Source organism: Gorilla gorilla, chromosome 10 (genome assembly GCF_029281585.2).
Source record: "Gorilla gorilla gorilla isolate KB3781 chromosome 10, NHGRI_mGorGor1-v2.1_pri, whole genome shotgun sequence".
NCBI lineage: Eukaryota > Metazoa > Chordata > Mammalia > Primates > Hominidae > Gorilla > Gorilla gorilla.
The window spans coordinates 95,538,934-95,566,471 of NC_073234.2; the positions used below are offsets into that span (position 1 = coordinate 95,538,934).

A 27,538-nucleotide genomic window follows, 5' to 3' on the forward strand; every position below is an offset into this window, starting at 1 on the left:
CAAATATAAATGGTTTGTATACAATGTAAGTAGGCTTGTATATATCATAGGTTCTCTTTCTCCTGAGCATTCTATAGAATTAGGGCCAATGCCTGATTGAGACATATACTTTACATAGGCTGGGCATGGTGGCTTACATCTGTAATCCTAGCACTTCGGGAGGCTGAGGCAGGAGCATTGCTTGAGTCCAGGAGTTAAAGACCAGCCTAGGCAACATAGTGAAACATTGCCTCTACAAAAAGATAAAAACAAGTAGCCAGGTGTGGTGGCATAGACCTTAGTCCCAGCTACTCAGGAGGATGCTTGAGCCCAGAGAATGAGACTACAGTGAGCCACGATCACGCCACTGCACTCCAGTCTGGGCAACAGAATGAAACCTTGTCTCAAGCAATTTTTAAAAAGGGGGTAAAGAAATTAAAGAGACGTATACTATAAATGAGCTCCAATCACATATTCTTGTCCCTAAATGTTATCAAAACTTCCTACTCATGTCAGTGAAATCTATAACAGAGGCTTGGTATGACTCAGCAAATGCAGCAGAAAGCATCACAGCTCAAAGTGAAAACTTGCCAGCATGCTAGACAGCAGGCAATAGAGCCAGTTAAATCCAACTGACCCAATAAGTTTCCTTTAAAATATCTATACCAATTTGCATCACCATAGGAAATGAAAAGTTAAATAGTGCATAATTATACTAAACCAAGGAGCTCCTGGCTTACTATAAGAGATGAATTAAAAAAAGAATTGTAATGCAGTGTGATCAATTGACATAGAGGTTGGTTGAAGGCATAAATAAGAATAGGTGGCTTTTCCAGGGTAGAGAAGGAGGTAGCAGAGAGCCTTCAAAGAAGGAAACACTTGTGCTGGTCTAGAAGGAAGATTATGAATTTTTCAGATAGAATGCAGTAGGGATGGAGTGGATTGGAATCAATAGCTGAGAGAATTGCACATGTGAAATATGTGCAATGATACATTTGAGTAATGTAAGAAGCTGAGGATGGCTGAAGCATAGGGAGTACACATCAGCAGGTAGGCTGAAGCAGATATGTAGATGTTTGTACTTTATTGAAGGAAAACCACAGTTTGCACTTGGAAAGATCACCATGGCAGAAATGCATGAATAGCTTAGAGAGAAAGTCTAGAATCAGGGAAACCCAAGGCTGCTGATAGCCCATGTGGAACTTTTGTACAAATTAGAAAAGGGTACCCTCTCTCAAGTTACTTTTTACTTCATTTTTTGGAAAATGTTTATATCAATAATTACCTTACAACAGACATTTTACTGAAAAGTGAGAAAATTTTTATAAAAATATATAATGCTTACAATACAAATGGTGCCTTCATCAACAAAGTCAAGTGTAGGGACTGTGCAGAGCACACACTGCATAAACATATATCACTGCCCTGTGGAGACCAACTAGGTAATTACTGCAATAGCTTAGATTGGAGATGACAGTCCTACTGAGGTAGTATGTTCTCTCTCTCACTCTCTTTCTCTCTCTCTCAGCAAATAGCAGCAATAATTCAAGGGCTTGTGATTTATGTTTCCTCAGATTTGAAACAATAGATATAAGATTTGAAGTAGTAGGACTCTTAAGATGACTCCAAGTTCTTTTGGCTTTTTGTTTCTTTTGGTCTTGAGAAATCAGGTGGATAATTACATCCATCACCTACTAAAATGGATAATAGGGATAGAATCAGGATGTTTTTGGGAGGAGTATATTAGGAAATGATGAGTTCAATTTAGTTTCTGACATGCTAAGTTTGTAGTCTTTGTGGACTTACCTATAGGTAATTAAATGTGTTGATCTGGAGCTCAAGAAAGAGAATGGGCCAAAGCCATAGACTTCATAGTCACCAAACACATTGGTAGTTGTAAAAGACACAGGAATGTGTAAGATTCCATGAGCTTTAGAGCATCAAGATTGATGCTTGGCACCATCCTACCAAATAGGTTAGGATAGGCCGAGGGATGAATGAGGTTAGGGCTGCAGGTTGGAGGTCTTCAGCTGGCTGTTGGGAGGCATTAGGGCAGATGGAGATGAACAAATAGGACCCTTGCTCCATAGGAGTGTTTCTCAAATTGTAGTCATTGGACAAGCGGCATCGTGATTCCCTAGGGACATTTCATTAATAGTATATATTCCTGGCTACTAGTGCTGTTGAATTATAATATCTGAACGTGGGACTCTTTTATAGAAACTCTTTATGGGTGATTATTATGTATATTAGAGTGTTCTCTTTTCAAATAGGTCCCTTTTTCCCATAGTTATGGTACTTGAGACTAGATCAATTTGCTTAGTAAGCAAAACTGTAGTTTATGTTTAAACTAGGAATGGAAAATATGTAGCATGTGGCCTTGCATTTCCGTTTCCTATACTAATGGCAAGCCCTTTTCTGTTCAACCCAGTCATGACCTTAAACTATTTCTCAATGCTCTGCTTCAGGGAGATTCTACTAAGCAATGAGTTATCAGGCTAGATGAAACACATTAGTCGCACCAGGCTTAACTTCTGGCTATATAAGAAGACAAGACACGTTTAGTATTAATACATCACTTTAATTTTTTCCTTTTCCACTATAGCTAAGTGGCAGAATAATATACATCTTAATATTTTTCATTCTAGCTAATGTAAAGGAGTTGATAGTAAAAGACGTATTTTTTTCTCTCCCACACTGAGAAGGTTTTACGTCTTAGAGATCTGGGTTTCATTAGCCTCATTGACAATTTAATAGACAAAAATTGTTTTCTAAAGTCTGAAGCTAGACTTTCTAGGAAAGGGAAGATTCTTAAGGCTGGGAGGAGGAGGATAATGGCCTTATTTAGGGGAGAGAGTAATGAGCATTCCTAAAATTGAGATAATCTGAGTGGGCCCCTGTTGCCCATAGTGCTGGAGTCATGTAATTATTGAGTGTCCAGGAAGGCTGGACTCCAATAACTGTGCCACTGAATCGGTGTTGAGGATTTCATTGGTTGAGTTCATGAACAGACAAAAGGAGGAGCCCCTTTGAGGCTGCCTAATACCAGGAAAATTGGATGACAAAAAGGGTCAAAAATAAACGTGGTTCCTTGGCTTCTCCCTCCCATTTATTTTCTGGCATCTTATAAGTCAGTATTCTTGTATGATGTCATGGGAGGAGGAACTGCATCTCCCATATGACAAGTATTGGACTGTTACTCATCTGCCTTGATGTGTAGGGGTTCAGAGATAGATTTAATTTAATTTTAGAAAAATGAAGTAGTATATCTTTTCTTCAACCTACTAATTTATCCTCTATATATGGAGGCAACACAGTTTCCTGATTCGAGACACTGCCCCGGATGCCAATGTTCTGTTAACACATGTAAATGGCATCCTAAAGTGGAGCATGAGACATATAGAGAGGAATCAGGAGAATGGGGTGGTATAATGAGACAGGCAATGTGAACAGAGAGGAAGTAGGCATAGTGGTTAGGTACACTGGCTCTGAGGTCAGGCTGCCTGGGTTATAATGTAAGTTCTGCTATATTATAAATTAATTTTTTTTTTTTGAGAAGGAGTCTCCCTCTGTTGCCCAGTCTGGAGTGCAGTGGTGCAATCTTGGCTCACTGCAACCTCTGCCTCCTGGGTTCAAGTGATTCCGATTCCCCTGCCTCAGCCTCCCAAGTAGCTGGGATCACAAGTGTGCACTGCCACACCTGGCTAATTTTTATATTTTTAGTAGAGACAGGGTTTTGCCATGTTGGCCAGGCTGGTCTTGAACTCCTGATCTCAAGTGACCCACTCACCTTGGCCTCCCAAAGTACTGGGATTACACGTGTGAGCCACTGCACCCGGCCAAATTAGTGTTAATGTCATTGTGTTTCAGTGTCCTCATCTGTAAAAAGGGATAATAATGGAATTGCTTCATAATCTTGTTTTGTTAATCATAATATAAAATGAAATGATGTGTATAAAACTTTTAGTTTACTGCCTAGCATATTAGTTTTCAGTAAATAGTAGTGATCTGTATTTTACACATGGGTCCTATGTGCTTACTGAAGATGGCTGTATCTTAAAGTCTATATAGAAAAATGTAATTATCAGGATTGATTAATTGCTGCTTATTCTAATTTATTCACAAAAGGATTTGAGGTGGCACTACATAAGACACAAATATAAAAATATTAGAACAAAGGGACAAATAAGGAGAGTTAGATGACATCAAGAAGATATAGAAACACAGGCCACTAAGGCCCAACACTGCACCTGCAAGTGGGCCATATATTCAGCACTGGGCTTTCAGGTAAGCATTTAGGGCTTCTTCTTTCCAAGGTAGTCCTTAAGGTCATACCCTTCCTATATTTTTATCTTTTACCCCTTATATCTTGGCAACTTAGTCACATCTCACGCTCTCTGAAGGGAAAATGTGTTCAAAACCAAATTCATTATGTTTGCTTCAAAACAGTTGTTTTTTTCTTTCTTCCTAATTTTGGTTAAAGGCTCTACCATATGCCCAGGTCTCAGATGTGAAACTCTGGGTTTATCTTGGTCCCTTTCTCCCTATATCAAGTCCATTAAAGTCCATCTTTCCTACTTAGCCGTGTCTCTCCCATCAGGTGTCATCCTCCCTCTCTCTGCCATCCCTCTGGTTTAGATCTTCGTTACCTCTCGGATGCCTCTTGTATTATTTTCCTGTCCATGTTTCCCTCTGCTCTTTGGTCTCCCTGTTTCAATCTCTCTAATACATCCCTAACACATGTATCTTCCCCAAACAGAGTTCTAATCATATGATTCACTTGTTGAAAAACTTTGAGAGGCTCCCCACTTCATTTCAAATAAAGAATAAATGCCTAATCGTCAAGGGACCCTCACGATCTCATCCATTCTTTATTTTCAGACGTATCGCTCACCACTCCCAAACACATGGCAATGTTTTAACTGCTCTCCCCAACTCTTCTCTCCTTTCCTGTTCCTGCTTGTTTGGGGAGGTCTTATTAATCTGTGTTATCCCATGTAATAGAGTACAGTGCCTTGCTTAAGAGTTCAATTAAAAACTGTTTGAAGTTTTGCTTCCTGTGAATTCAAAACCCATGGAGTGCTGCCCTCTTTTGGCTAAGATAGCACAGAGTCCAAAGCACCACATAGGAAATGATGCTGAATGACTCATCTTTTCCTTTGGGTTAGAATCCTCATGGAAACAAACAAGGCAGGGTGAAATGATTCCATCCTCTTTTCTCATATTATCTAGCTTCAAAGATTGTTTGTTTATGGAGATAGAAAGAAGATAAAATTCTGTATAGAAAACTTGGAACTCGACTAATTCAGATAATATATTATGTGTAAACTCAGAGCTGGGGCAAAGCCAGTAGTTACTTTGAACACATCCAGAGCTCCAAGAATCTTCAGGCCTCAACACGGACTTTTATATAAGAGGTAAGGGATGAGAAAACAACAGGGTTCCCTAAAGGCCTCTTCACATTAAGAACAGCTTCCTGATTTAGGGACGACTTAGGCAAGTGGCCAGGTTGTTTTTTTTTTTTTTTTTTTTATACCGATACTTAGTATTTGGTGAAGTAAGAAAAATAGGGCCTGGCCTAGGAGGTAAAGTTTACTTCTGCAGACCCTGCTGGGGCCAATTTGTGGCCATGCCTGAGCCAGTCCTGAAGATCCAGCAGAAGTATGGAGGAAGGATGACACGAAGCCCAGGAAGAGTAATACATTTTTAAGAAACGACGACAGGATGAGAGGTGCACAGAAAAAAGCTTCCGAGTGGATGCCATCTCCTGATTACAGTATGAATATTCTGGGGTTGTTAATTTTATAAAGTTATAACCACGTCTTTATTACTAATCACATTGAACCTCACTAAGTATAAAGACAATGAATAGTAAATATGTATGCATTATAAATAACTGGAAAGCTCAATTAAGACAGGCCTTGAGCTTTATCTCAAATGTCAATAAAATCAGACTTCCTTGGATTTGAAAGGGACAGTCATTCCAAAACTGAAACTCAGTGGGTGACAGGATGCCCACACCTCTCGGAGGACAGAAAGGTTTGTGGGCTGGTGTCACATACAAGCTTGGCACCATCTTTGATTAGGAGCTAATGTTAGCAGAAAGATCAAGTGTCAGTCATGACCAGAGTTGTTTTCTACTATCTTGAGAAGGTCACCGGATTGCTGCCCCTTCGTTTTTGAAATCTGATCTGGGGACCACAAACAGCCACAATGAATTGGATTACTGCCATGTGCTCTAAATTGGGCTGACAAGGCTGACTCAGTGCCAGGAGCTGACACAGGATGCAGCTTGAAATATTCACTTGGGGAGAGGGTTGAGATTTCTTTTTAATTGTCAGTGATGTTATTTGAAGAGATAGGATTGAATATGAACACTGAGGAGTGAAATAAATATTTGTCATGCACTTGGATAGAGAAGATCCACAAAGGTCAGAAAATTTTCTGTGTTAAATTGTATGTTCTGGGGATTACTTGGCTATACTGGGAGGCTGCTGTTCCTTTTAAAAAGAGGTGAGCGGTGGTTCATGCCTGTAATCCCAGCACTTTGAGAGGCCGAGGTGGGCAGATCACGAGGTCAGGAGTTCGAGACCAGCCTGACCAACATGGTGAAACCCCATCTCTACTAAAAATACAAAAATTAGCCGGGTGTGGTGGCATGCGCCTGTAATCCCAGCTACTCAGGAGGCTGAGGCAGGATAATCACTTGAACCTGGGAGACAGAGGTTGCAGTGAGCTGAGATCACACCACTGCATTCCAGCCTGGGCGACAGAGTGAGACTCCGTCTCAAAAAATAATAATAATAATAAAAAAATAAATAAATATAAAAAGGTGAGCCTTCTCTTTAGCATTATAAGCATAAAATTTGTTCAAATGTCCATAAAAAACAAAGGAAACTCCCTCTTATGTGCAAGGATATGTACAAACATAAACACAGTTTCTTTTATTTGTATGTGAATTTGCAAGCAGCACCTCACTAGAGCTGAGCTTTTGTTATATAAATAAAGCCATCTGGTATATCCAAAGAATTTCAGTCTCTAGAGAATAGGATCATAAACAATCGATCCTCCACAGACCTTTCAGTATTTTTGTTTGAGTAAAGTTTCCCACAGCTCTGCTTTAATTATTTTATCTGTTTTTAATCTTCTAAGGATTTTATAATTTATAATTAGCCGTGTCTCTCCCTTCAGGTGTCATCCTCCCGTTCTCTCTGTCATCCCTCTGGTTTAGATCTTCATTACTTCTCAGATGTCTCTTGTATTATTTTCCTGTCCATGTTTCCCTCTAATTTAATGTCTTTGTGTGAGTGCATAGGAAGAAAGTCTACTCCACCATTTTTTGGCAGTGTGAAGAACAGTGCATCCTTTAGGGCTTTTTGGTTAATGAATCATAAATAGATACTCAGATTAATAGAGTTTGGAAGAAGGAAGTATAGGATTCCATTTTTCTGATGGGAAAATGAAACATGGAGAGCTAAGTTCAAGGTCCCATGTCCCACAACTATTAACTGCTAAACATAATCCAGATTTTGTGAATCCCAGTTGAATAATCTTTTACTCAACATTGTCTTTAACTTAATGTTTATTTTCTTTTAGGCATGGATATCAAGCATGCCTCTGAGTAAAACAAAGAGAATCCAGTCTTTGACCAATTGACCAAACAAGACCCAAGCAGCTGGGAAGTTTGTCAAGTCTCATAAGAATGAGGTTGGATTTTTTTTTCTTTAACTTCTCCTACCCCCTTTAGCAAAAATTGTTTAGTACTAATTCATTTCTTGGAAGAAGTGAATTTCTAGGAAGCTTCTGAAATGACAATATAGTTATCTGAAAGACCAAAAGAGATAGATTGCAAAACTCATATTACTGAATGTTGGGGCAGTTTAACACTAATGCCTGAGCCCCATACCTAGAAAGTAGAATTTCATTGGCCTAGATGGGGCTCTCCAAGATAAATCGAAATATGCAGGCTACGTTTGAGAATGACTATTTGATGCACCTGGAGCATATCATTCACAAGGACAGCAGGTCTACAGATTCTCATCTTTCTCCTAGGGTGGTCTTCTTTGCGCAGGAGTAATTTGAAGTGAAACCAAGAAATCAGTTAGCTATACAGGAGGAAGCTCTGGAGGGACAGAAAACAGCTGGATGTAATAAGAAGACTCACTCCAAACTGGTTTCTACTTTGTCAGACTTGACTAGACCTCCATGGTAGCTTGGGTGACTGGAAGTGGGAGACATAGGTTGACAGGATCTCCTGACCCTGACCACAGCATCTCCGGCCCCATTTTTGTAGCCAGCTGAAATATTATAGATATTGCATTTTAATTAGGATACATAGCAATGCAGTAGTTTTTATGATTTATTTTGGCACATGATGGCATTAATAGCAAATTGTATTTGGATGTGACTTTTAGGCTGCTTTATGCATGCCTATCACTGATATTTGCTGAGTCATTTGTTTGGGAACAGGATGTGCTGTGCATCTTAACTGATAGATGAAAGAGCTTCCCCAGTCCGGTAAAATGCAGATTTCAATTAGCACAATTTTAAAATATTTTAATGCTTAGAAGCCATAAAATAAATTCAAAGAAGCACAACAAAATAATTAAAGCTGAGTTCTACCTTTTCTTTTGGACACCAAGATATCACTGGTATCAAATCACTGTTTGCCATTTGGGAAGAACCTATTCACAGCTTTATCTTTTGCCAAAACCGTGGGCAAAGTGAACACTGACATCTCAATTTGAGAGTGAATCCAAGTTTTGTTTCATGTTAGCATCCTTAGTGGTTTCTTTTTAAAAATAGTTCTTCCTTTACTTTGTAGTTCATGCTTTTCCCAGAGTGGTACAGAGGAATTTAAATAATGTTGCAGCTAACAGGAAAAGGCCAACCTTTCCACCTCAGGCATGCGAATTCACTGATTAGGCTTTCTGTTATTGCAGAGGAGTGGGCTGGGAACAGACAGGAGTAGTGTAACCCATAGGCCTTAGACCACCTTCTCTTTACCTTCTAGGATAGATCAAACCTGGCCATGTGACATCTTCAAATTTATTTTTCATATTGTGACTTTAAAATTATTGGATACTAGCTGGGAGCAGTGGTTCATGCCTGTAATCCCAGCACTTTGGGAGGCTGAGGCGGGCAGATCACCTGAAGTCAGGAGTTCAAGACCAGCCTGGCCAATATGGCCAAACCCCGTCTCTACTAAAAACACAAAAATTAGCCAGGCGTGGGGGTGGGCAGCTGTAATCCCAGCTACTCGGGAGGCTGAGACAGGAGAATCGCTTGAACCCAGGAGGCAGAGGTTGCAGTGAGCCAAGATCGTGCCACTGCACTCCAGCCTAGGTGACAGAGCAAGGCCTCAAAATAAATAAATAAATAAAATAAAATTATTGAATACTGTCCAGATACTGTTTTGGAACAAGGCAGAGACGAGCTAAGTGAATTTTTATAAACCATATACTGTGTTTCTTAATATATTCACATTTACTCAAAATAACCAAATATGATTACATTTTATAAAGTTTTATTCTGTTATTTGTCCTTTAAAATAAGAATGCAACATTTAAACAGTTGGCCTCTTACTGGGACAGAATATTGAGAATTTATTGACAACAGGTGGTGGTAAACTAGTGTTATACCAATTACATTGTAATAGAAAGAATGATGGCTGGGGATCAGCAAGCGTAAGGCAGTCCTGGGCTCAGCTTTGCTGCTCACTAGCTCTCTGACTTTGGACAAATCATCTCGCTCTCTTGTGAATGGCAAGAGAGGAACTAGAGACTGCTGTACCAGCTTTACATACTGTGGTGCATTAGATGAGATTTATATTTTATTGAAATATCACTTAGAATTCTAAGCGATATTTCATTCAATTTTGCTTTCAAGAAATCCATATTCACTTATAAATTATTACATTAGCTATCCCTTAGAAGAATCGTATTTTCATCTCAAGACTATGTAGAACATTGTGAAAGAGGTATCAAGACTGATCCTAACCACTGTTGTTGTTTTCCTCCTCTTCTTTCCCTGACTTGTGTAACTTCCATGTTTGGATACATTGTTTTGTCACTCTTGAATACCTACAGGACATATGGCAAACTTTTTGATGAGATCAGTAGGACAAGTCAGACCTCAGAGCAAAACTTTCTGCTCAGCAGTTGTTTCTGTTCTCATACACTTTGCTGTGTGGTTGATTTTCTACCTCTGACAAAACCAGTGCAGTTCTAGGAGGGCCCCCGCCTGCTGGTCCGGTCATGGTCAACTACCCTGCCCTGACTGAGATGGCCATAGCCTAAGATCAGGCAGGGACCCCTCCTCCCCATGGAATTCTCTCCCAGCTTCTTATTCCTAGCCCCCTTTCTTTGCTCTCACCGTGTGATCTGACTTTCTCACAGAAGTCTGTGGGAAAATAGAGGCTATGTTTGCCCTCCATGTGGTTAAAAGTGAATTTCCATGCTGGAAACATTGCTTCACTAAAATAAGGTCCTAGATTTTATATAAAAAAAGGAAGTTTCTCCAAGATGCTGTGAAGCATTACCCAACTGCCACTCTGGTCACTAAAAATAAAAATAGCATGCTCTCTTAACAGGCAAGTCTTTTTGGAGAAAAATGCTGTGTAATTCTAAGTGAAAAAGAACATGAGTATTTTTGTCCAATGTCTTCGTATATTTAAACTAGGGGAAATACCTGTCAAATTAAAAAAATTCTGATAATTGATGAAAATGATTAAGACCTAGTAAGTGGTTGTTAGAAATCATTTTTTAAATCATAAAAATCCCAGAAGTAAGTACCGTGAGTATATAGTATGTACCCAAATATTTCACGAAAAAATAAAGGTTACTACTCAGATAATCTTTGGCTGAAACTAAGAGATGAGGGAAATGTCCCCTTCATTCTTACATAGTATGGGCTCATTGAAAATATTTTAAAAAAAACCGAATCAGTAGAATTTGAGAAAATTGTGGAATTTTTTAGCAAGATTTGGAACATTGAACATCTAGAATAGGCTCCCTAAGCCCCTTCAATTGGACAATATAAAATGTCCTCTAGATGGAGCAGCAGGCTTTTTCTTTAAGACAAAGAATTCTTATTTTTGTGAAAGGAACTTCAGAACTTCATTTTAAACAGAACATAATTTAAAGAACCTTATTCTTAAGAATAAGGTAAGCAGGCCAGGTATGGTGGCTCACACCTGTAATCCCAGCACTTTGGGAGGCTGTGGCGGGCAGATCACGAGGTCAGGAGTTCGAGACCAGTCTGGCCAACATGGCGAAACCCCATCTCTACTAAAAATACAAAAATTAGCTGGGCGTGGTGGTGCATGCCTGTAGTCCCAGTTACTCGGGAGGCTGAGGCAAGAGAATCACTTGAACCTGGGAGTTGGAGGTTGCAGTGAGCCAAGATTGTGCCACTGCACTCCACCCTGGGTGTCAGAGCGAGACTTCATCTAAAAGTAATAATAATAATAATAAGGTTAGCATATATTATTGGGAATATCCACTCTTTGATGAAGGAAATGTGATATTTCAGACAATGTAACTTATCCTCATATATGCTGGAGTAAAATGCATTTGATTTAAAAGTTTTCCAAGTGAGATTCACTGAGTTTTGGAGGCTTGCGGTACATGTGCAAGAGCCAGGAAGCTATGGATGTTCTTTAAAGATGTGAGTATAACTGAGAGGGAGGAATAGTGAGGACTGAGAATGACAAGCGTTAAGGAAAGTCCTTTTGTTTAGACAGAAAAATTTTCCAAAGATGGTTTCAGTGTCTGCCTAAATTGGATTTGTGAATGTGAAATATAGAAAGCTTGAAGTCATCTGACACATCCGCCTCATTTTACAAAAGAAGATGCCAAGACCCAGAGAAGTAGCTGTCATTCTGTTGTATCAGTGGAGTTAGTGATGGCACAGAACAAAATTGGATAAGCAGTGTAGTGGACCTTTGTTGTTTTAGCTGCCTCTGACTAACAACACTGATTTTCTTTTGGGAATTATACTCCTCCAAGTGTATGGAATCTTGGAAAGCTAATAAAGGAAGCCGAGGGGTCCCTAGATACTCCTGTATAGCCAAAGGTTAGGCATGTGACCTAGTCAGGCACTTCAGCAGAGTTTTTATAAGGAAATATGAAACAGTTGGAATTAATTTATTTTAGATGATAGCCTAATATTCATTTTACTAAGTATGATTCTTCAACCTTCCTGCTAGTTCTGTGGGATCTCCAATAACCCAATAATTCCCCTTTTTGCTTAATGCTTGGGCAGAGTTAGTTTCTTCCGATACTTGCAACCAAAGAACCTTGAGTAACTCCCTAGCCCATCAATGAAGCAAGACCTTCTAATTGCAAATTTAAATCACGCAACAGAATCACCATAAGTCACCAAGAGTAATATAAGACTTATTCATATAGGGAAAATAAACACACTCTAATTCCACAACCAAAAACATAATCAGAATATTATGTTCTGATTCTTTTGAGTCATGACAAATTTTCAATTATAGAAAGAAGAATCTGACAATACTGCTGTAATAAACATTTGTTGACTAAATGAGAAAAAGTTTTCCATTGTATAACATTATACTAGAGAGCGCTCTAAAATATATTTAATGTAGCACTTACATTTATTTTTTCTGATTATAAAAGTAATACTGATTTATTTTGCCCAGATTTATCTTAAATATTAAAAATTAAAAAAATAAACTTTCGCTTGTTTTCCTATTAAAATCAGCAAAGGGGCAAATAAATACCAAACTGGAAACATTGTACAAGCCACAAGCCATATGATATTTGAATCAGACTAAAATAACAGTGGAATAATGAGGTCTTTACAATTTTTTTCCCTTTCAAATTCCTTCTCAAAAAGCATTTGACTTAACCCTATTATTTAGAAAAAGTGTTGCAAAAGCCTCATTTTTAAAAAAATGTAATTCCTTTTAATGTACCCAGCAAGTGGACCCTCCCTCCCTCTCTCCCTTTTTAATATCTCAGAATACAATTTTTAAAAGGGAGCTTGATGTTTATAAGTTTCTTTAGGCTATTATAACTAATCTTTGGAATGATTCAACATTATGTGATTTATAAACTGAAAAATCTCATATATCAACAATGAAATCTACTAGAAACAGGCCATTCTTATCTTAATAGCATTTTAAGACAGAATTTGCAGTTTGGCTCAGCTTAGCAAGGCAGGGAAAAGAATGGTTAACAGCCTGAGAGCATGCACACTGACGTTCAGTAGTGAGCCAGCAGAGGGCTTTTGTGTACTTGCAAAAAGCAACTTGTTAATGGCAGATTCCTAGCACAATTGAAGAATGATTACTTTATGGAATATAAGGTCATGCTAAAGGGAAATCAATTTCCTATACACAAGCTAAATAAAAACAAAATAGGCTGGTTAGTAGAATGAAGGCAGACAAGGAATTAAAATAGGCTGGTTAGTAGAATGAAGCTTATATGATTTAATTCAGCCTAATATTTGACTTATTAATGAGCCATCTTTTTGAAGATCACCATGTGTATTACTCAGATAGAAGTCCAGGTAAAAACTTAGCAGTTTGTGGGGCCCACTCAAGTTGGATTTTGATGTAGACAATGCCCTCTCATGGCTCTTTAAGGGTCACAGTGGTGTGCTGGAGCCAGCTCCTGGTGGCTCCTGAATGCCCATTATTAAATTTGGAGGAATTTTGTGAGCCAGTTGAAATCACATTAGTAGCTTAAAATTGGCCATAGTGGGAGTATTTATACCATGGACGTCTGCAAACACTACAAAGTAGGGTCCTCCCCTTTCCCCAGTGGAGGTTGTTAAACAGTTACCAGAATATCACTGAACATAACAAAAAAGGGGATTTTCTTGAGAACTGTGTCATCTAAAATCATGAATACATTCTCATGCCTGTTCATGCCTCTCTTGTCCAGCCCAGCTGGTATGCAAAAAATCATCCTTGAAGGTTTGATTTCATCTTTCAAATATTGGGAGTTCAATCTGGCTCTTTCTCTACTAATAAGTGAGTGGGGTCTGGAGGTGGATTCTGGAGCCACTAGTGTTTGCTGTGCAGGTGGATGAGATGGGGAGCATCTTGGTGTGTCTGTGAGCCTCGGTGTATCCATGAACATTGAGCTACAGTCCCCCTCCTTTTCTCCGTTGCTTAATTTGTACCCTCTGTTTAAAATGCAGTCAATGCAATTTTTCCCAGGGACGGTTATCCTATCTACAGCCTTTCAACTATGCACCTTACATGACATCTATCATTGTTGATGTGATAATACTGTTATTTATAAATGTAGACGGGGTCTCAGATTTATTAATGCTACACTAAGATGTACAATGAACAATTAGGTTTTTATTTTTATTTTTCTGTAGTTGACCTTATGACTGTCATTCACTGCTCTGTTTGGATGACTTAGGTAAATGTCTTTCAGAATTCCAGTCCTTTGCCTGCTGGCCCCTAGGTGTGGGAAGTGGAGGGGGTTTCACTTGTCCTTGTCTGTCTTAGGGAGACTGGTTCTTCCACCTGGACATCATTCCCCGGAGGCGTGTTGGTCTCTGCTGCGGGTATCTGCTCTGGGCTTCTCCTTAGGCTGAGGACCTCTGCTATACAAATGGTCTTCTCCCTAGGGCTCTGCTAATGTCTGCAGCTGCTGATGAAAGCCACTGTAACCCCTGATTTGTTCCAGTTATTTTCTCTGATGATTTGGGGCTCTATATCAGCTCTTACTGGCTTTGTGAGAAGTCTAACTGGACTTCCTCCTCTAGGCCAGGGCCCTCCAAATTTAACCTGAGACTGGTTAAGGCCATGAGGGGAAGGGGGTGGTCGGACATGCCTCATTATGCCCTCCTCCATTTTATAATTCAGGAAAAGCCAACCAGTATTTAACATCAATATGCACCTTAAGTCTGATAAGAAACATTTACAATCTATTTTCTCTGAAGCCTGCTACCTGGAGGCTTCATTGGCATGATACAACTTTGGTGTCCACAACCTCTTATGTAATCTGGACATTCCTTTCTATTGATAATAACTCTTTCAGCCAATTGCCAATCAGAAAATTTTTAAATCTACCTATAACTTGGTAGCCCCGCATTTCAAGTTGTCCCACCTTTCTGGACTGTACCAATGTATATCTTAAATGTATTTGATTGATGGCTCATGTCTCCCTAAAATGTATAAAACCAAGCTTTGTCTCAACCACCTTGCGTACCTGTTCTCAGGGTCTCCTGAGGGCTGTGTCATGGCCATGGTCACTCATATTTGGCCCAGCCTCCCGAGTAGCTGGGACTACAGGCGCCTACCACCATGCCCGGCTAATTTTTGCATTTTAGTAGAGACAGGGTTTCACCATGTTGGCCAGGCTGGTCTTGAACTCCCGACCTCAAGTCTCCCAAAGTGCTGAGGTTACAGGTATGAGCCACCGTGCCCGGCCAGAATAAATCTTTTTAAATAATTTATAGAGCTCGGCTATTTTTGTCAACACCACTGAAATCTGTCTATGAATCCCTGACCACGCTATTCAGCCTGCAGACTTCTGCTACCGAGGTGATTCTTAATTCAGAGGCCCTCTTACAGCTCTGAAGCAGAGGCAGGAAAGCCGATTCCACAAAAGGCACTCTAATGGCAGAAACAAAGTGTGGATAAGCAAAGAGATGAGTCAAGTTCAGCTCTCCAAGGCAGCCCGCAGAGGCATGTGGTGGCATCTTTCTCCTTCCCACAGTCCCTCTGGATGTGAGCGATGGGGTTGAACTCCTTTCTCCTCTTTCCTCACTGGGGACTCTATCGTATGAAACCCTAAGATCTAGTCCCTCAATCTTTCCTCTTAATATGTACAAGGGGGACATAAGTAGTATAAAAATTTCTTTCTTTGGCTTTCAAACTTTCTATTTTTTTTTTACAGGTAAAATACTTCATTTTGTATGTTTGAAGCTGAATATTATATATTCCTTTCTTCCTCTTTGTTTTCTGCCAAAATCATCTAAATCCCCAAGGAAGATTTGTGGGAGCAGGCCACAAGAAATTGCAAAAGAGAAGGACATATTGATATACTTAAAATATTCTCCCCGTTACATATGCTTAACTTCTCTCACCCCCTGGAGTAGAAGCTTTTTCAGAGAAGTCTCTTCTGCTGTTCAAGAACGGTTCTCTTTTGAGTATCCCCTTTTATCTGTGTCTTCAATATCTCCCTATTTGTGGTAAGCTTCCTATCAGTTTAAAAATAATTACCTGGCTGGGTGCGGTGGCTCATGCCTGTAATCCCAGCATTTGGGGGGCCGAAGCAGGCGGATCACGAGGTCAGGAGATTGAGACTATCCTGGCCAACATGGTGAAACCCCATCTCTAATAAAATACAAAAATTAGCTGGGCATGGTGGCACGTGCCTGTAATCCCAGCTACCTGGGAGGCTGAGGCAGGAGAATGGCTTGAACCCAGGAGTTGGAGGCTGCAGTGAGCCGAGATCATGCCACTGCATTCCAGCTTGGTGACAGAGCAAGACTCCATCTCCAAATAATAATAATAATGATAATAATAATAATAATAATAACAACAACAACAACCTGTATCCTTCTAAATAAATAAACAAAACAACTCTCCATGGACTTCACATCTATCCAAACCTGAATCTTCTCTGATGTTTCCTGTCTAAGTAAATGACATCACCATCAACTTAATTAGTTGTGCCAGAAAACGTTATCCTTTACATCTTCTTTCACCTCATGCCCCATGCCTGATTAACTAGCAAATTCTATTACTCTGTTTCTAAAATCTGTTTTGAATTAGTTTCTTTTCTCAATTCCATACCTTCCATCCTAGACCAAATAGCTATCATCTCTTGTGAACTACAGTGGTTTCCTGTGGCTGTTTTCCTCCATTTAGCCTTGTTCTCCTTGAATACCGAGTGATCTTGAAATTAAAATATACATAACCTGTAATATGTGTGTGCATGTTTATGTGCAATATATTTATATATGTGTACATATATGCATGCACACAATCCTGTTTATATTACTCCTTTGCTTCAAACTTGCCTTTAGCTTCTGTTATTGGGATGAAGTTCAAAATCTTACAATGGCCCAAAGCACTTGAATGACCTCACTTTGCTATACCCACATCCCAGCCTTGTGCCATTCTCTCCCTAGCTTACTTTGCTCCAGTCACAGTAGGTCTTCTATTTCCTCAAACCTACCATGCTTTTTCCTTCTTAAAACATTGACATAAGCTATTTTCTCTGCTTAGTAGAATCTTGGTTCTCTGGCTAACTCCAGTTCTCAGTTTAAAACCCTTTCCTAGAAGACCTTCTAGATCCTCCCCTTTCCTGCAAGGCCCTTTCAGGGCATCTTGTATTTTTCTTTAATAACACACAATTGCAGTTGAATGATTATTTTTATCATGATTTTAATGTTGTTTTCCTCACTGAATTGTAATCTTTGAAGAGAGAGGCCATCTTATTCATTGAGCTATTTCTTCTGCTTATCAATGGAATAATAGTGCCCATTGAATTAGTTTAATAGATGGTTTGTGTAAGTTTTATTCGTATAGAATTCATACCATCTAATGTATGGTTTTACTCATAATAAGTATCTGAGAACTTATATTAGTAATTATTAATAATTTTCATGATCACTTTGACTCTCTGCCTGCTTCTAGGAGTCTCTGTTCTCTCTTGTCTATATGAAAAGAGATCTTTGTGAGATATTTGTGTGCAGTTGCATGCAAAGTAGCTCAAACCAGGAGGAAAGCCAGATGCTGGATGCTGAATTGCAGCACATTACTATCAGATAGCTTTAAACAAAATGACACTGGAAACTTAATGAATCTCAGTTGCTTACAGGATCAAGTCCATACAAATTAGTTGAAACATAGGGCTTTGTATCATCTGAACTTTTCCTCCCTTTCTAATCTCATTTCCCATTACACTTCACCCCATGCTCCAATCCTTCCCACTGAGCTCTATAAGCACATCAGGAAAAGGAGATGACCATTGGCATCATCATTATCATCGTTGTCACTAACAATATTTACTAAGCATTAATCTAGGTCAAATACTGCATGTGAGCCTGTGGGGAAATATAAAGATGCATAAATGAAGATCCCAGCTCTTAATCACCTATAAACCTAGTAGAAGTGACAGGTATACACATGAAAGATAAATAGGAATATAAATTAATTAAATCGTAAGTGCCAAGGACTAGTTAAGAGTGGGAGCACAATTTCCTGAGATGTGAAATAGTGCTCTGCCTTAGGTTTATGTGTCCACAAATAAATGTGACTATGGAGAAACAAGGAAAGGAGGTAAGGAGGGGATATTTAATGTTCCACTTTTCTCTATGAAGCAATTCCTGTGATTTTGTCCATTGCTTTTGTACTCCCCTTCTCCTTCATCTTCAAAGCTATTGTAACTGCAACCTGAATTCATAATACAAATGAATAGATATTTTTCAATGATTGAGAACCCTCATCCAAGACTCCTTGAGCCCTTGGCTTGTGAACTTGGGAGATGTCATTTTACAAGCTCAAATATATTAGCTTGACCTGTGGAGGGCAATGCTTAGATTCATCCACATGGAGGAGTTAGCTTCGTCTATTGGATTGAGGCCATGCACAAAAACACTGAGCAAGAAGAGGCTCTGATAACTCTGCTTTCCCCAGGGTCTTACAGCAGAGGCATACATTAATTTGTTCAGTCAACAAATATTTTTGAAATACTGTGTTCAGTAATGAGGAATAGAAGATATTATAATGTGTGTCATGCCCTCAAAAATTCATAGCAGGTAAGATGGACTGATACAGAAATAAATATATAATATACTATGATGAGAAAAATGACAGTGGTATGAATGATCTACATCACAGAGAAGGCTGAACATTTTGGCAATGGAGGACGCCTACACCAAAAGGATAATGTTTAAATTTAATCTAGAAGAGAAGCAAGAAATAGCTTTGCTCTGGTGGAAAAATACAGTAGGTATTGGTGCCCCTTTGCCTATAGAGATGCCACAACCCTGTGGCACCTCCCATCTGTTTTCCCAGAAGTAGTAGCCCTTAGGCATAACCTATGGAGGCAAGTGGAACTGGATGCTTTCTTCTAGGCCTGGGGAATTATTTCTCTTGCCAAAGAAACCTCTTTGAGGTTGTTTCTGGTTGGAGTCTGTGTTGGTCTGTTTTGCATTTTTATAAAGGAATACCTGAGACTGGGTAATTTACAAAGAAAAGAGGCTTATTTCGCTCTTGGTTTTTCAGGCTGTACAAGAAGTGTGGTGCCAGTATCTGCTTCTGGTGAGGGCCTCAGGAAGCTTCCAATCATGGTGGAAGGTGTAGGGGGAGCAGGACTGTCACATAGCGAGAGAGGGAGCAAGAGAGTGAGGTGGGGAGATGCAAGACACCTTTTAGCAACCAGATCTCATGGTAACTCATTACCACAGGGAGGGCACAAAGTGATTCATGAAGGGTCTGTTCCCCATGACCCAAACAATTCTGACTAGGCCCTGCATCCAACATTGGAGGTCACATTTAAACATGATTTTGGAGGGGACAAACATCCAAACCCCATTAGAGTCCTCTCCACATGTTTCCTCATTCTCTTGGGCTAGTGGCTACCCAGGACATATACTTCTAATGGATTTCATAAATGAAAGAGAACCATCCAAAACTCTCAATCACATAGCAAGCCTCTGCAGAAGTTATGCCTGCTATCATTACACTGGCCAGAGAAAGTCAGTTGGCCAATTCAAACATCAACGAGCAGGGGAAATATAATTTTTCTACCTCACTAGGAGGTATAATAAAGGTACCTAGAAGAGCAAAGGCATATCTATAATTCTATGTCAGGGAGGCAATGAATGAAGAACTGGGAATAATAACCTAATCAATCCAAAGGCATTCCTGCCTGCTGCTGTCTGCATTCTACCATCTGATTCTTAAATGAATGCTTTTATCCTGAAGCCACTCAGTGCCAAAAAGAGCCTGACAGATCTCCAATCCTGTCAGAACTTCCCTGTGTCATTGAAGTTTCCCTGACTCCCACCAATAGAGCACTTAATAGAAATCTAACTCACAGGTTCTCTTGGTTCTGACTCCTCATAGCAGAAGAGTGAGCTGGACTCAGCACAAGGCTTGGTGGTATTGAGATCACTTCACAGCACTTCATTTCTGTTCCTGTTGGGGTTTTCACTTACAACCTTTATCTGTCCTCTTGTCTAGTATCTTTTCTTTAATTTTTTTTTTTTTTTTGAGATGGAGTCTCACTCTGTTGCCCAGGCTGGAGTGCAATGGTGTGATCTCAGCTCACTGCAACCTCCACCTCCCAGGTTCAAGCAATTCTCGTGCCTCAGCCTCCCGAGTAGCTGGGATTACAGGCACTCGACACCATGCCTGGCTAATTTTTTTGTATTTTTAGTAGAGACTGGGTTTCACCATGTTGGCCAGGCTGGTCTCAAACTCCTGACCACAGGTGATCCGCCTGCCTTGGCCACCCAAAGTTCTGGGATTACAGGCCTGAGCCACCGCGCCCAGCCTGTCTGGTATCTTTCAAGGAGGTTTTTCTGGGAAAATGTACCTGTATTTTTTTGCATGTATACATTCCAATTCTCCATTTTTTTCTATGTCGAAATGGATGATTTGGGAACCTTGGAGTAGTAGACCCCCATCTAATTCATAGTACCCCTCAGCAGAAGGACATGTTATTAGTCAGGGTTCTCCAGAGAAACAGAACCAAGAGTTATTGGATAGAGGTAGTCATGGAAACCACCGCTTGTCTTTGCTTCCTTCTGAACATCTGCTCCATTCTCCTACTTCTTTCTGCAGAATAGCTCTTTTTTTGGTTATTTAATAGCATGCACATGACTAGAAAATAGTTGCCATCTCCACTTCTGCTGGACCACAAAGCTCCAGGGCCCACAACCTTATGTCAACACATGACCTTTATCCCTGTGATTTACATTTCAACACCTGAGAATGAGAATTAGATAAGTGTTAGGACTACTAATATGTTATTTTGCTTAGCATCGAGTGACTATTCCTGGTGGCCAGAGTGTGAATGCATTCATTTTCTTTGCTGCTGTAACAAATTACCACAAATTTAATAGCTTAAAACAATGGAAAATTATCTTATAGATCTGGATACCAGGAGGCTGAAATAGGTTTCACTGGGCTAACATCAAGAGGTTGGCAGGACTGTATTTGTCTGGAAGCTGTAGTGGAGAATCCGTTTTTGCCTTTTCTAGCTTCTAGAAGCTGTCTGCCTCATTGCTGACTGCTTTTTCCATCTTCAATTTTTTTTTTCACTTATATGGACCTTTTATCTGGCCCACACTTATAATCCAGGATAATCTCCCCATCTTGAAATCTTTAATCATATCTGCAAAAGCTGTTTTGTTATGTTAAGTAAAATTCACAGATTCTGGAAATTAAGACACAGACATCTTTGTTGAGGGGGTGGAGGGCAGCACCATTATTCCACCAATCATAGTGAGGGTCATAAAGATGTGTTGCCAATGGAACAGAGGCTGTGAGTGGGAGGAGTTTCTTTGCGTAAAGAGCGAGGTAAGAGTACCAAAATTAAATAACACATCTACTTCATTTTCCTGAACAGGAAACTGCTCAGTAGCGGGTAGTGAGATTTTTCCATCCTCTGTTTCTTTCCCCTCCAGTGGAATCTGTCAGCACTCTCACATTTGTAATTTGCCTGGACTTCTTTTTCTTACTAGAATGAACTAGCATTTAATTTTCTCAAGAAGCTAGATTCTCTTTTTATCATAATGCAGATGTCTAATCCCCTTAGACTTGATGAGAAAATATGCGATGCCGTGAAGGATGGTTTGGGAATCCATGCTTCTAATAGGTTCGCTAGGTAATTCTTACACACACCAAAGTTTAAGAATCACCTCTGTATTCTCAGTAAAGCTGATAAGCTTATCTTGTTAGAAGACTGAAGAAAGCCTTCCAAGGGAACTAGTATATTTTCACTGCAGCTTTTGGGAGATAATGATAACAATTTTGCATGTAACTCAGTCAGACTCTAATTCAGGCTGGGGGTATGGGAAGAGGTCATGTCAAGATAAAGGGGAAACCTTTTTTATGGGCTGATCAAGCTTTTTTTGACTCTCAATTCAAACAAAGGGCATAGTTCCTTCTAAGTTATGTTTTCATACTGATTTGTGCTGTGTTGAATATCACAGTAATGCCATATCTCCAAAGGCAGTTTTCCATATCAATCTTGCCAATATAGGGGAAGCAGAAGATGATAGGCTAATGTTTGACACTCCAGTGGCTCTTGTCATAAATCAGATTGCCAGGTGTCTGATTTGGAACCTTGGTGTTGTATGAAATCATCCAATCATGACATTTTTGGATTTGACAGGTTTTGTTTTACAGTTTAAATAATTGGATCCAAGTATAGCACGCTTTCTTTACAAATTTACAGTTATTTATTTTGAAGAACGTTTGTTTGTAAGTAAGCTAAGTAAGTTGTAATTAAGTTGAAAAAGTAAGAAAGAAAATATATAAAGTAACCTAGAAAATAAAAGCATGTAATTTTTGATGCTTGGTGGTTTGGTTTTAATAATATGGCAGATTACATGATATAAAAATCTTCCACGTATAAAGTACTTGGAAGTACGGAATTTAATAAAATAGTCAACCATGTAAATGGTTGAGTAAGTTCACTAGGATGTAAGGAATATTACCAGAGACCAAAAACAAAACAGAAACTGGACTTGGTTTTACTTTATGTTTGGGATTTGAATTTATATTCTGTGGTCTGTGAACCCTTAAGCTGAGAAATTAACGTGAAGCTCCCTGGAGCACTTGGCAGAAGTTGGTACAAAATCTTTTTTGGAGGGGAACATCCTCAACTTTGGTGGTAAAGGATTCCCATATAAAATGCCCTGCCAGACATGGACCCCAAATTCAAAATTACAAAATCCATGAAGTCATCTATCCTAAGTGAGAGAAATGAACAACAAACAACAAGATTAGAACAACCCCTACTGCCACTAAAAAATTGAAATAACATTCTTTCTCAACAACTCTAAAGTAAGTACATAAAAATTATTGAAGATATAAAGGAATTCAAAGCATGAGAAACCAACTTTATGGTATTAAATAGTGCCTTACATTAATATTTTCACTATATGGTACAAGTGCAAAGTGTTGTAGTACTTCAGAGAATGAAGATAGCTGCAGAAACTGAACTCGATGCTAAAATGTTGACAAGAGAAAACTTTAGTTGAAGAAACATTACTTCTTTCAAGGTATCAATTAGATATTACAAATCAATGGCATCACAGCAAGTTGAAAAACAAATGTCGCTATAAAACATAACACATTAACTTCTGGGGATGAGTGTTAAATTGAAATCACGACCAACACAGATACTGCTTATGAAATATAATCATATCCTTACTCAGAAAAGGTAAGATAGATGCCACTTCTAAAATTATATGAAAAATCCCAGAAACTGCCAAGCAACACACATCCAGAAAGCATAAATAGAATACTACAAATTATCTTGTAATAAGACAGTTACATTCAGAGTGGCAAACATCATTTTAAAGATACAGGATTCTATTTGCTGGCTCAAATGATAACATAAATTCTGGATAAAATCTATGAACTTGAAATGTGTTAGGTTTAGTAACACAAGTAAAGAGTATTTGCATTTCACTAGCAGAATGTGATATTATGGGAGTCAAATGTTATCTACTTTAAATTTGTTGTCAATTGATGAAAAATGAGTGTTATGTAAATCACCAAAGAAATGAACTTTCCTCAAAAATGATGAGCTTCATTACAAATATCCCATTATTATCATTGACATATATACTCCTCAATAAAAATTTCCCCATTCTTGCCAGTTGTTTTAATGTGTTGGGTTGAGGCCAATAGGCTGTCAGGTGTCACTTTCTGAAGATCATATTCCATGTGGGAAAATGTGCAGTGCTTTTGTAGCAGAAAGGGAACTGTTTATTGCTTGCATTATGTAGTTGTCTCAGACTTCTTATGAACTTAATATCACTTCACAAGCTGGTGGCTGGCTTACTTTTTGCCAAAGTTCTTTTGTCAGGGTGGAATGAAATATAAAAGCTGTCAATTACATTTTGACAGTAATAATTACATGTAGCAACAGTCATAAATTCTGTGTTTTGTGGCTCTGAGTCTAATCTTTCATCTAAACTCTCTTCTATTGCAGCTATTTAAGGAAGTCTGTTTTGCTTATTTTCATGCAGGCTACCATTTCATGTATCGAGTTCATAATGTAGTTAGTTGAAAAAGGACTTGGGATTTTTGTTATTGTTCTCTTTGCCATTGTTCATTCTCCTTTTCTAACATTTTTCCTACTATGAGCCTGGATGGAAGAGGAGCAGAGAGAAGACATACACCAAAGCTTGCTCTATCTATAAAATAGTAACAACCCTGAGGCTTCCTCTTACAAATTCTACTATTTTTTTCTTTATTTTTTGAGACAGAGTCTTGCTCTGTTGCCAGGCTGGAGTGCAGTGGTGTGACCTCAGTTCACGGCAACCTCGACCTCCTGGGCTCAAACGATCCTTCCACCTCAGCCTCCATAGTAGCTGGGACTACGGGAGCATGCTACCATGCCCAGCTAATTGTTGTTGTTTTTTTTTTTTTTTTTTTTTTTTTTGTAGAGGCAGAGTTTCATCATGTTGTCCAGGCTAATCTTAAACTTCTGAGCTGAAGTGCTCCCTCCCAAAGTTCTGGGACTACAGGCGTGAGCCACTGTGCCTGGTCAAATTCTACCAGACAAAACCACTTAACAGTTTTTAAATGCATATAGTTCGAAACAGAAAAATAGTCATAAAAACATCAAATAATATAGGCTTGAACTTTTCAACTTTATTCAGTGAAAATGACTGTGATGCTTTTGAATAACAACTTTAAAGATACTATATGAAACTTGAGATGAAAAGTTCAGAGTTACTACATTTTAATTAAGTATATACAAATACCAAAGTTTGTATCAGAAACACATAATTTTCACATGACTTTACATTGCTGCTTACTAACTTTTTTTACCAAGTTCTAGTAGTGTTAGAAATAACTATTATAAAATGTTTATTTTATTGAACTGTAAAATTTAACTTTGGTTTATGCTTGAGATTTTTCCATATGGCTGTTATTTTTGGAATTTTTTTTTCTTTGATATGGAGTTTTGCTCTTGTTGCCCAGGATGGATGGAGTGCAATGGCGCGATCTCTGCTCACCGCAAGCTCCGCCTCCCAGGTTCAAGCGATTCTCCTGCCTCAGCCTCCTAAGTAGCTGGGATTACAGGTATGCGCCACCACTCCCAGCTATTTTGTTTTGTATTTTTAGTGGAGACGGGGTTTCTCCATGTTGGTCAGGCAGGTCTCAAACTCCCGACCTCAGGTGATCCCCCTGGCTCGGCCTCCCAAAGTGCTGGGATTACAGGCCTGAGCCACCACGCCCAGCGCTGACTTTTGGAAATTTTTAAGTCAAGCAAAAAGTCAAACAGTTACTAGATTAGGAAAAATAATCCTGAAGTATGAAGTAGATTTTTCATATTGTAGGTTAAGTTATATGGGAAACTGTGAAGGCAAGAGAAACTATTGTAAAATAAGGAGTGGACTTAGCAATGCATATTGGTTATGTACATTTCAACTCTTTCCAGAAAAAGTCAATAAACATTCTGCATAAACTAATTCCCTTAATTAAAAATATTTTGTTGGGGAAAAGTATTGTCTTCTAAACAGATTTCAACCTTAGTCTTTTAATTTACTTTGTAGTCACATATTCTTAAGAATCTAAAATATTTTATAGTTTTGCCTGTGGTTGAGTAAATATATATTTTTGAACTAATATTTGGAATGTAATTATACATAAGTTAATTATGTTAGATTTATATGATTGTCTAATTAGTTCAAGAGTAAGAGACTAGTAACCTTTTAATAAATAATATTAAACACATACTATACTTCAATTAATTAAACCTATTCATTAAAAATTCAAAATGAGTGTGAATGTGTGTGTACATGTGTGTGTGCTGGAGGGGGGACAGTCACATAACTACTTTATAATTTTAGTGAAATTTGGATGTATTTTCATGCTTAAGCTTTTTCCTTTATAGACAAACATCTGTTGGCTTATGGAATTAGCTATTATTTCGGCAATGGAAAGGAATTACGGTCATCTAGAGCAAGAGTAAATGATTATTGGATTTGGAACACAAACAGGAAACTGTTTATATAATGAATGTTGGACCATGTAACATTAGTTAGGATGTCAAGAATACTTAATAGAAAAGACTCAAGTCATTGCAGGAGAGTTGTCTGGGTACAACAGGATATTAACAACTGCTGTGCCTTTTTGTTTCATAAAGTACTTCTGTGTGGTTAGACATTCCTTACTACTGCACACTGGTCTGTTAAATGACTTTGATAATAGTGCAGTTAACTCATGGGATCTGCTGTAGAAATGTGCACCCACTATATAAGCATGGTTTTCACTAAGGTGTGGGGCTCAGATCTATAAATTTCATTATGACATATTAGAGCTCTTTTCTCATGCCAATGTAAGCAGTCAATCCCTGGTAAAGAATAGTGCCGCTATTGCTAAAATAATAAGTCTGTTGTTTAATTGGGTATTTGTGACAGAGGATGGAAAAACAGGGTGTGGAGGGGAAGTTTTCAGGGCTGGGTGAGTTACTTTATTTTCTTTTCAAAGTCAAGTATAGAATATTATCTTTTTTTAAAAATTGCTACTTTTGTTGCAGGATGTTTAACAGAAATATCTGTGGGCCCATGAACATGTCAAGTTAAACTATACTGTAATGGGACTTGAAAATAGATGCACATAGTTTTAGTGTACTTTTTAATTCCTAAAGAAAACTTTTAATTATTCAAGAACATGTAGACATTCTAGGAAAGATTGACAGGGTTTTATTTCACCCTTTTTCAAAGGACAGTAATTATTTTATGAATAAAATTCTAAAATGCAAAGATTAGATCAACCATTAGGAATAATGGCTATCTCTTGTGGCTTCAGGAGATATCAAGAGATATTTCTTTTTATTTTAATGCTGCTGTCTTGAGAAGGTAAAAGGTTGATATAGGCTAAAAAGGCCTATGATGTGCAGGTGTGGGTGTAACTAATACGGGCTCAGGTAAGAAGCTGCCATGCATCACTAATGAGAGACTCAGCCAAAGGGTTGCCTGCAAGTTCTAAAGCTTCAGATGCTGTATGTAGTTGGAAAGCCTGGAATTCCTTTTTGAATTACTTTATTACATAGCTATATTTATTAGAATTTGAGTACCCTACAAATATGCATACTTCTAAGATGCCATCATAATAAAGACCATCAACTTGGTTACATTTCAGGGAGAAAGGCTACACTGAAATGAACATTGTAAGAAAACTCAATTTAATGATACCTTGGAGTATATTCTTGCTTCATGTACTGCTGTTTTCATTACAAGGTAAGAACTCATAAATAAATTTTTATGTTAATTTATTGTATTTTTGTTTCTCTTACAATTTATACAAATAGTTTTCCCTTATAAAGCACTTTGAAGTCATTAGAATGAATTGTACTAA

The 27,538-nt window shown here is 38.6% G+C and overlaps 1 protein-coding gene across 1 annotated transcript in view; it reads left to right on the forward strand.

Annotated features, from left to right (window-relative positions):
- Positions 1 to 27,538, forward strand: part of OTOGL (otogelin like) — a 273,380-nt gene that overhangs the window by 86,118 nt on the left and 159,724 nt on the right. The window contains exons 4-5 of the mRNA XM_031016545.3: positions 7,576 to 7,686; positions 27,323 to 27,420. Coding sequence (XP_030872405.2) covers positions 7,682 to 7,686; positions 27,323 to 27,420 — 103 coding nt within the window. The 5' untranslated portion in view covers positions 7,576 to 7,681. The remainder of the gene's footprint in view (positions 1 to 7,575; positions 7,687 to 27,322; positions 27,421 to 27,538) is intronic.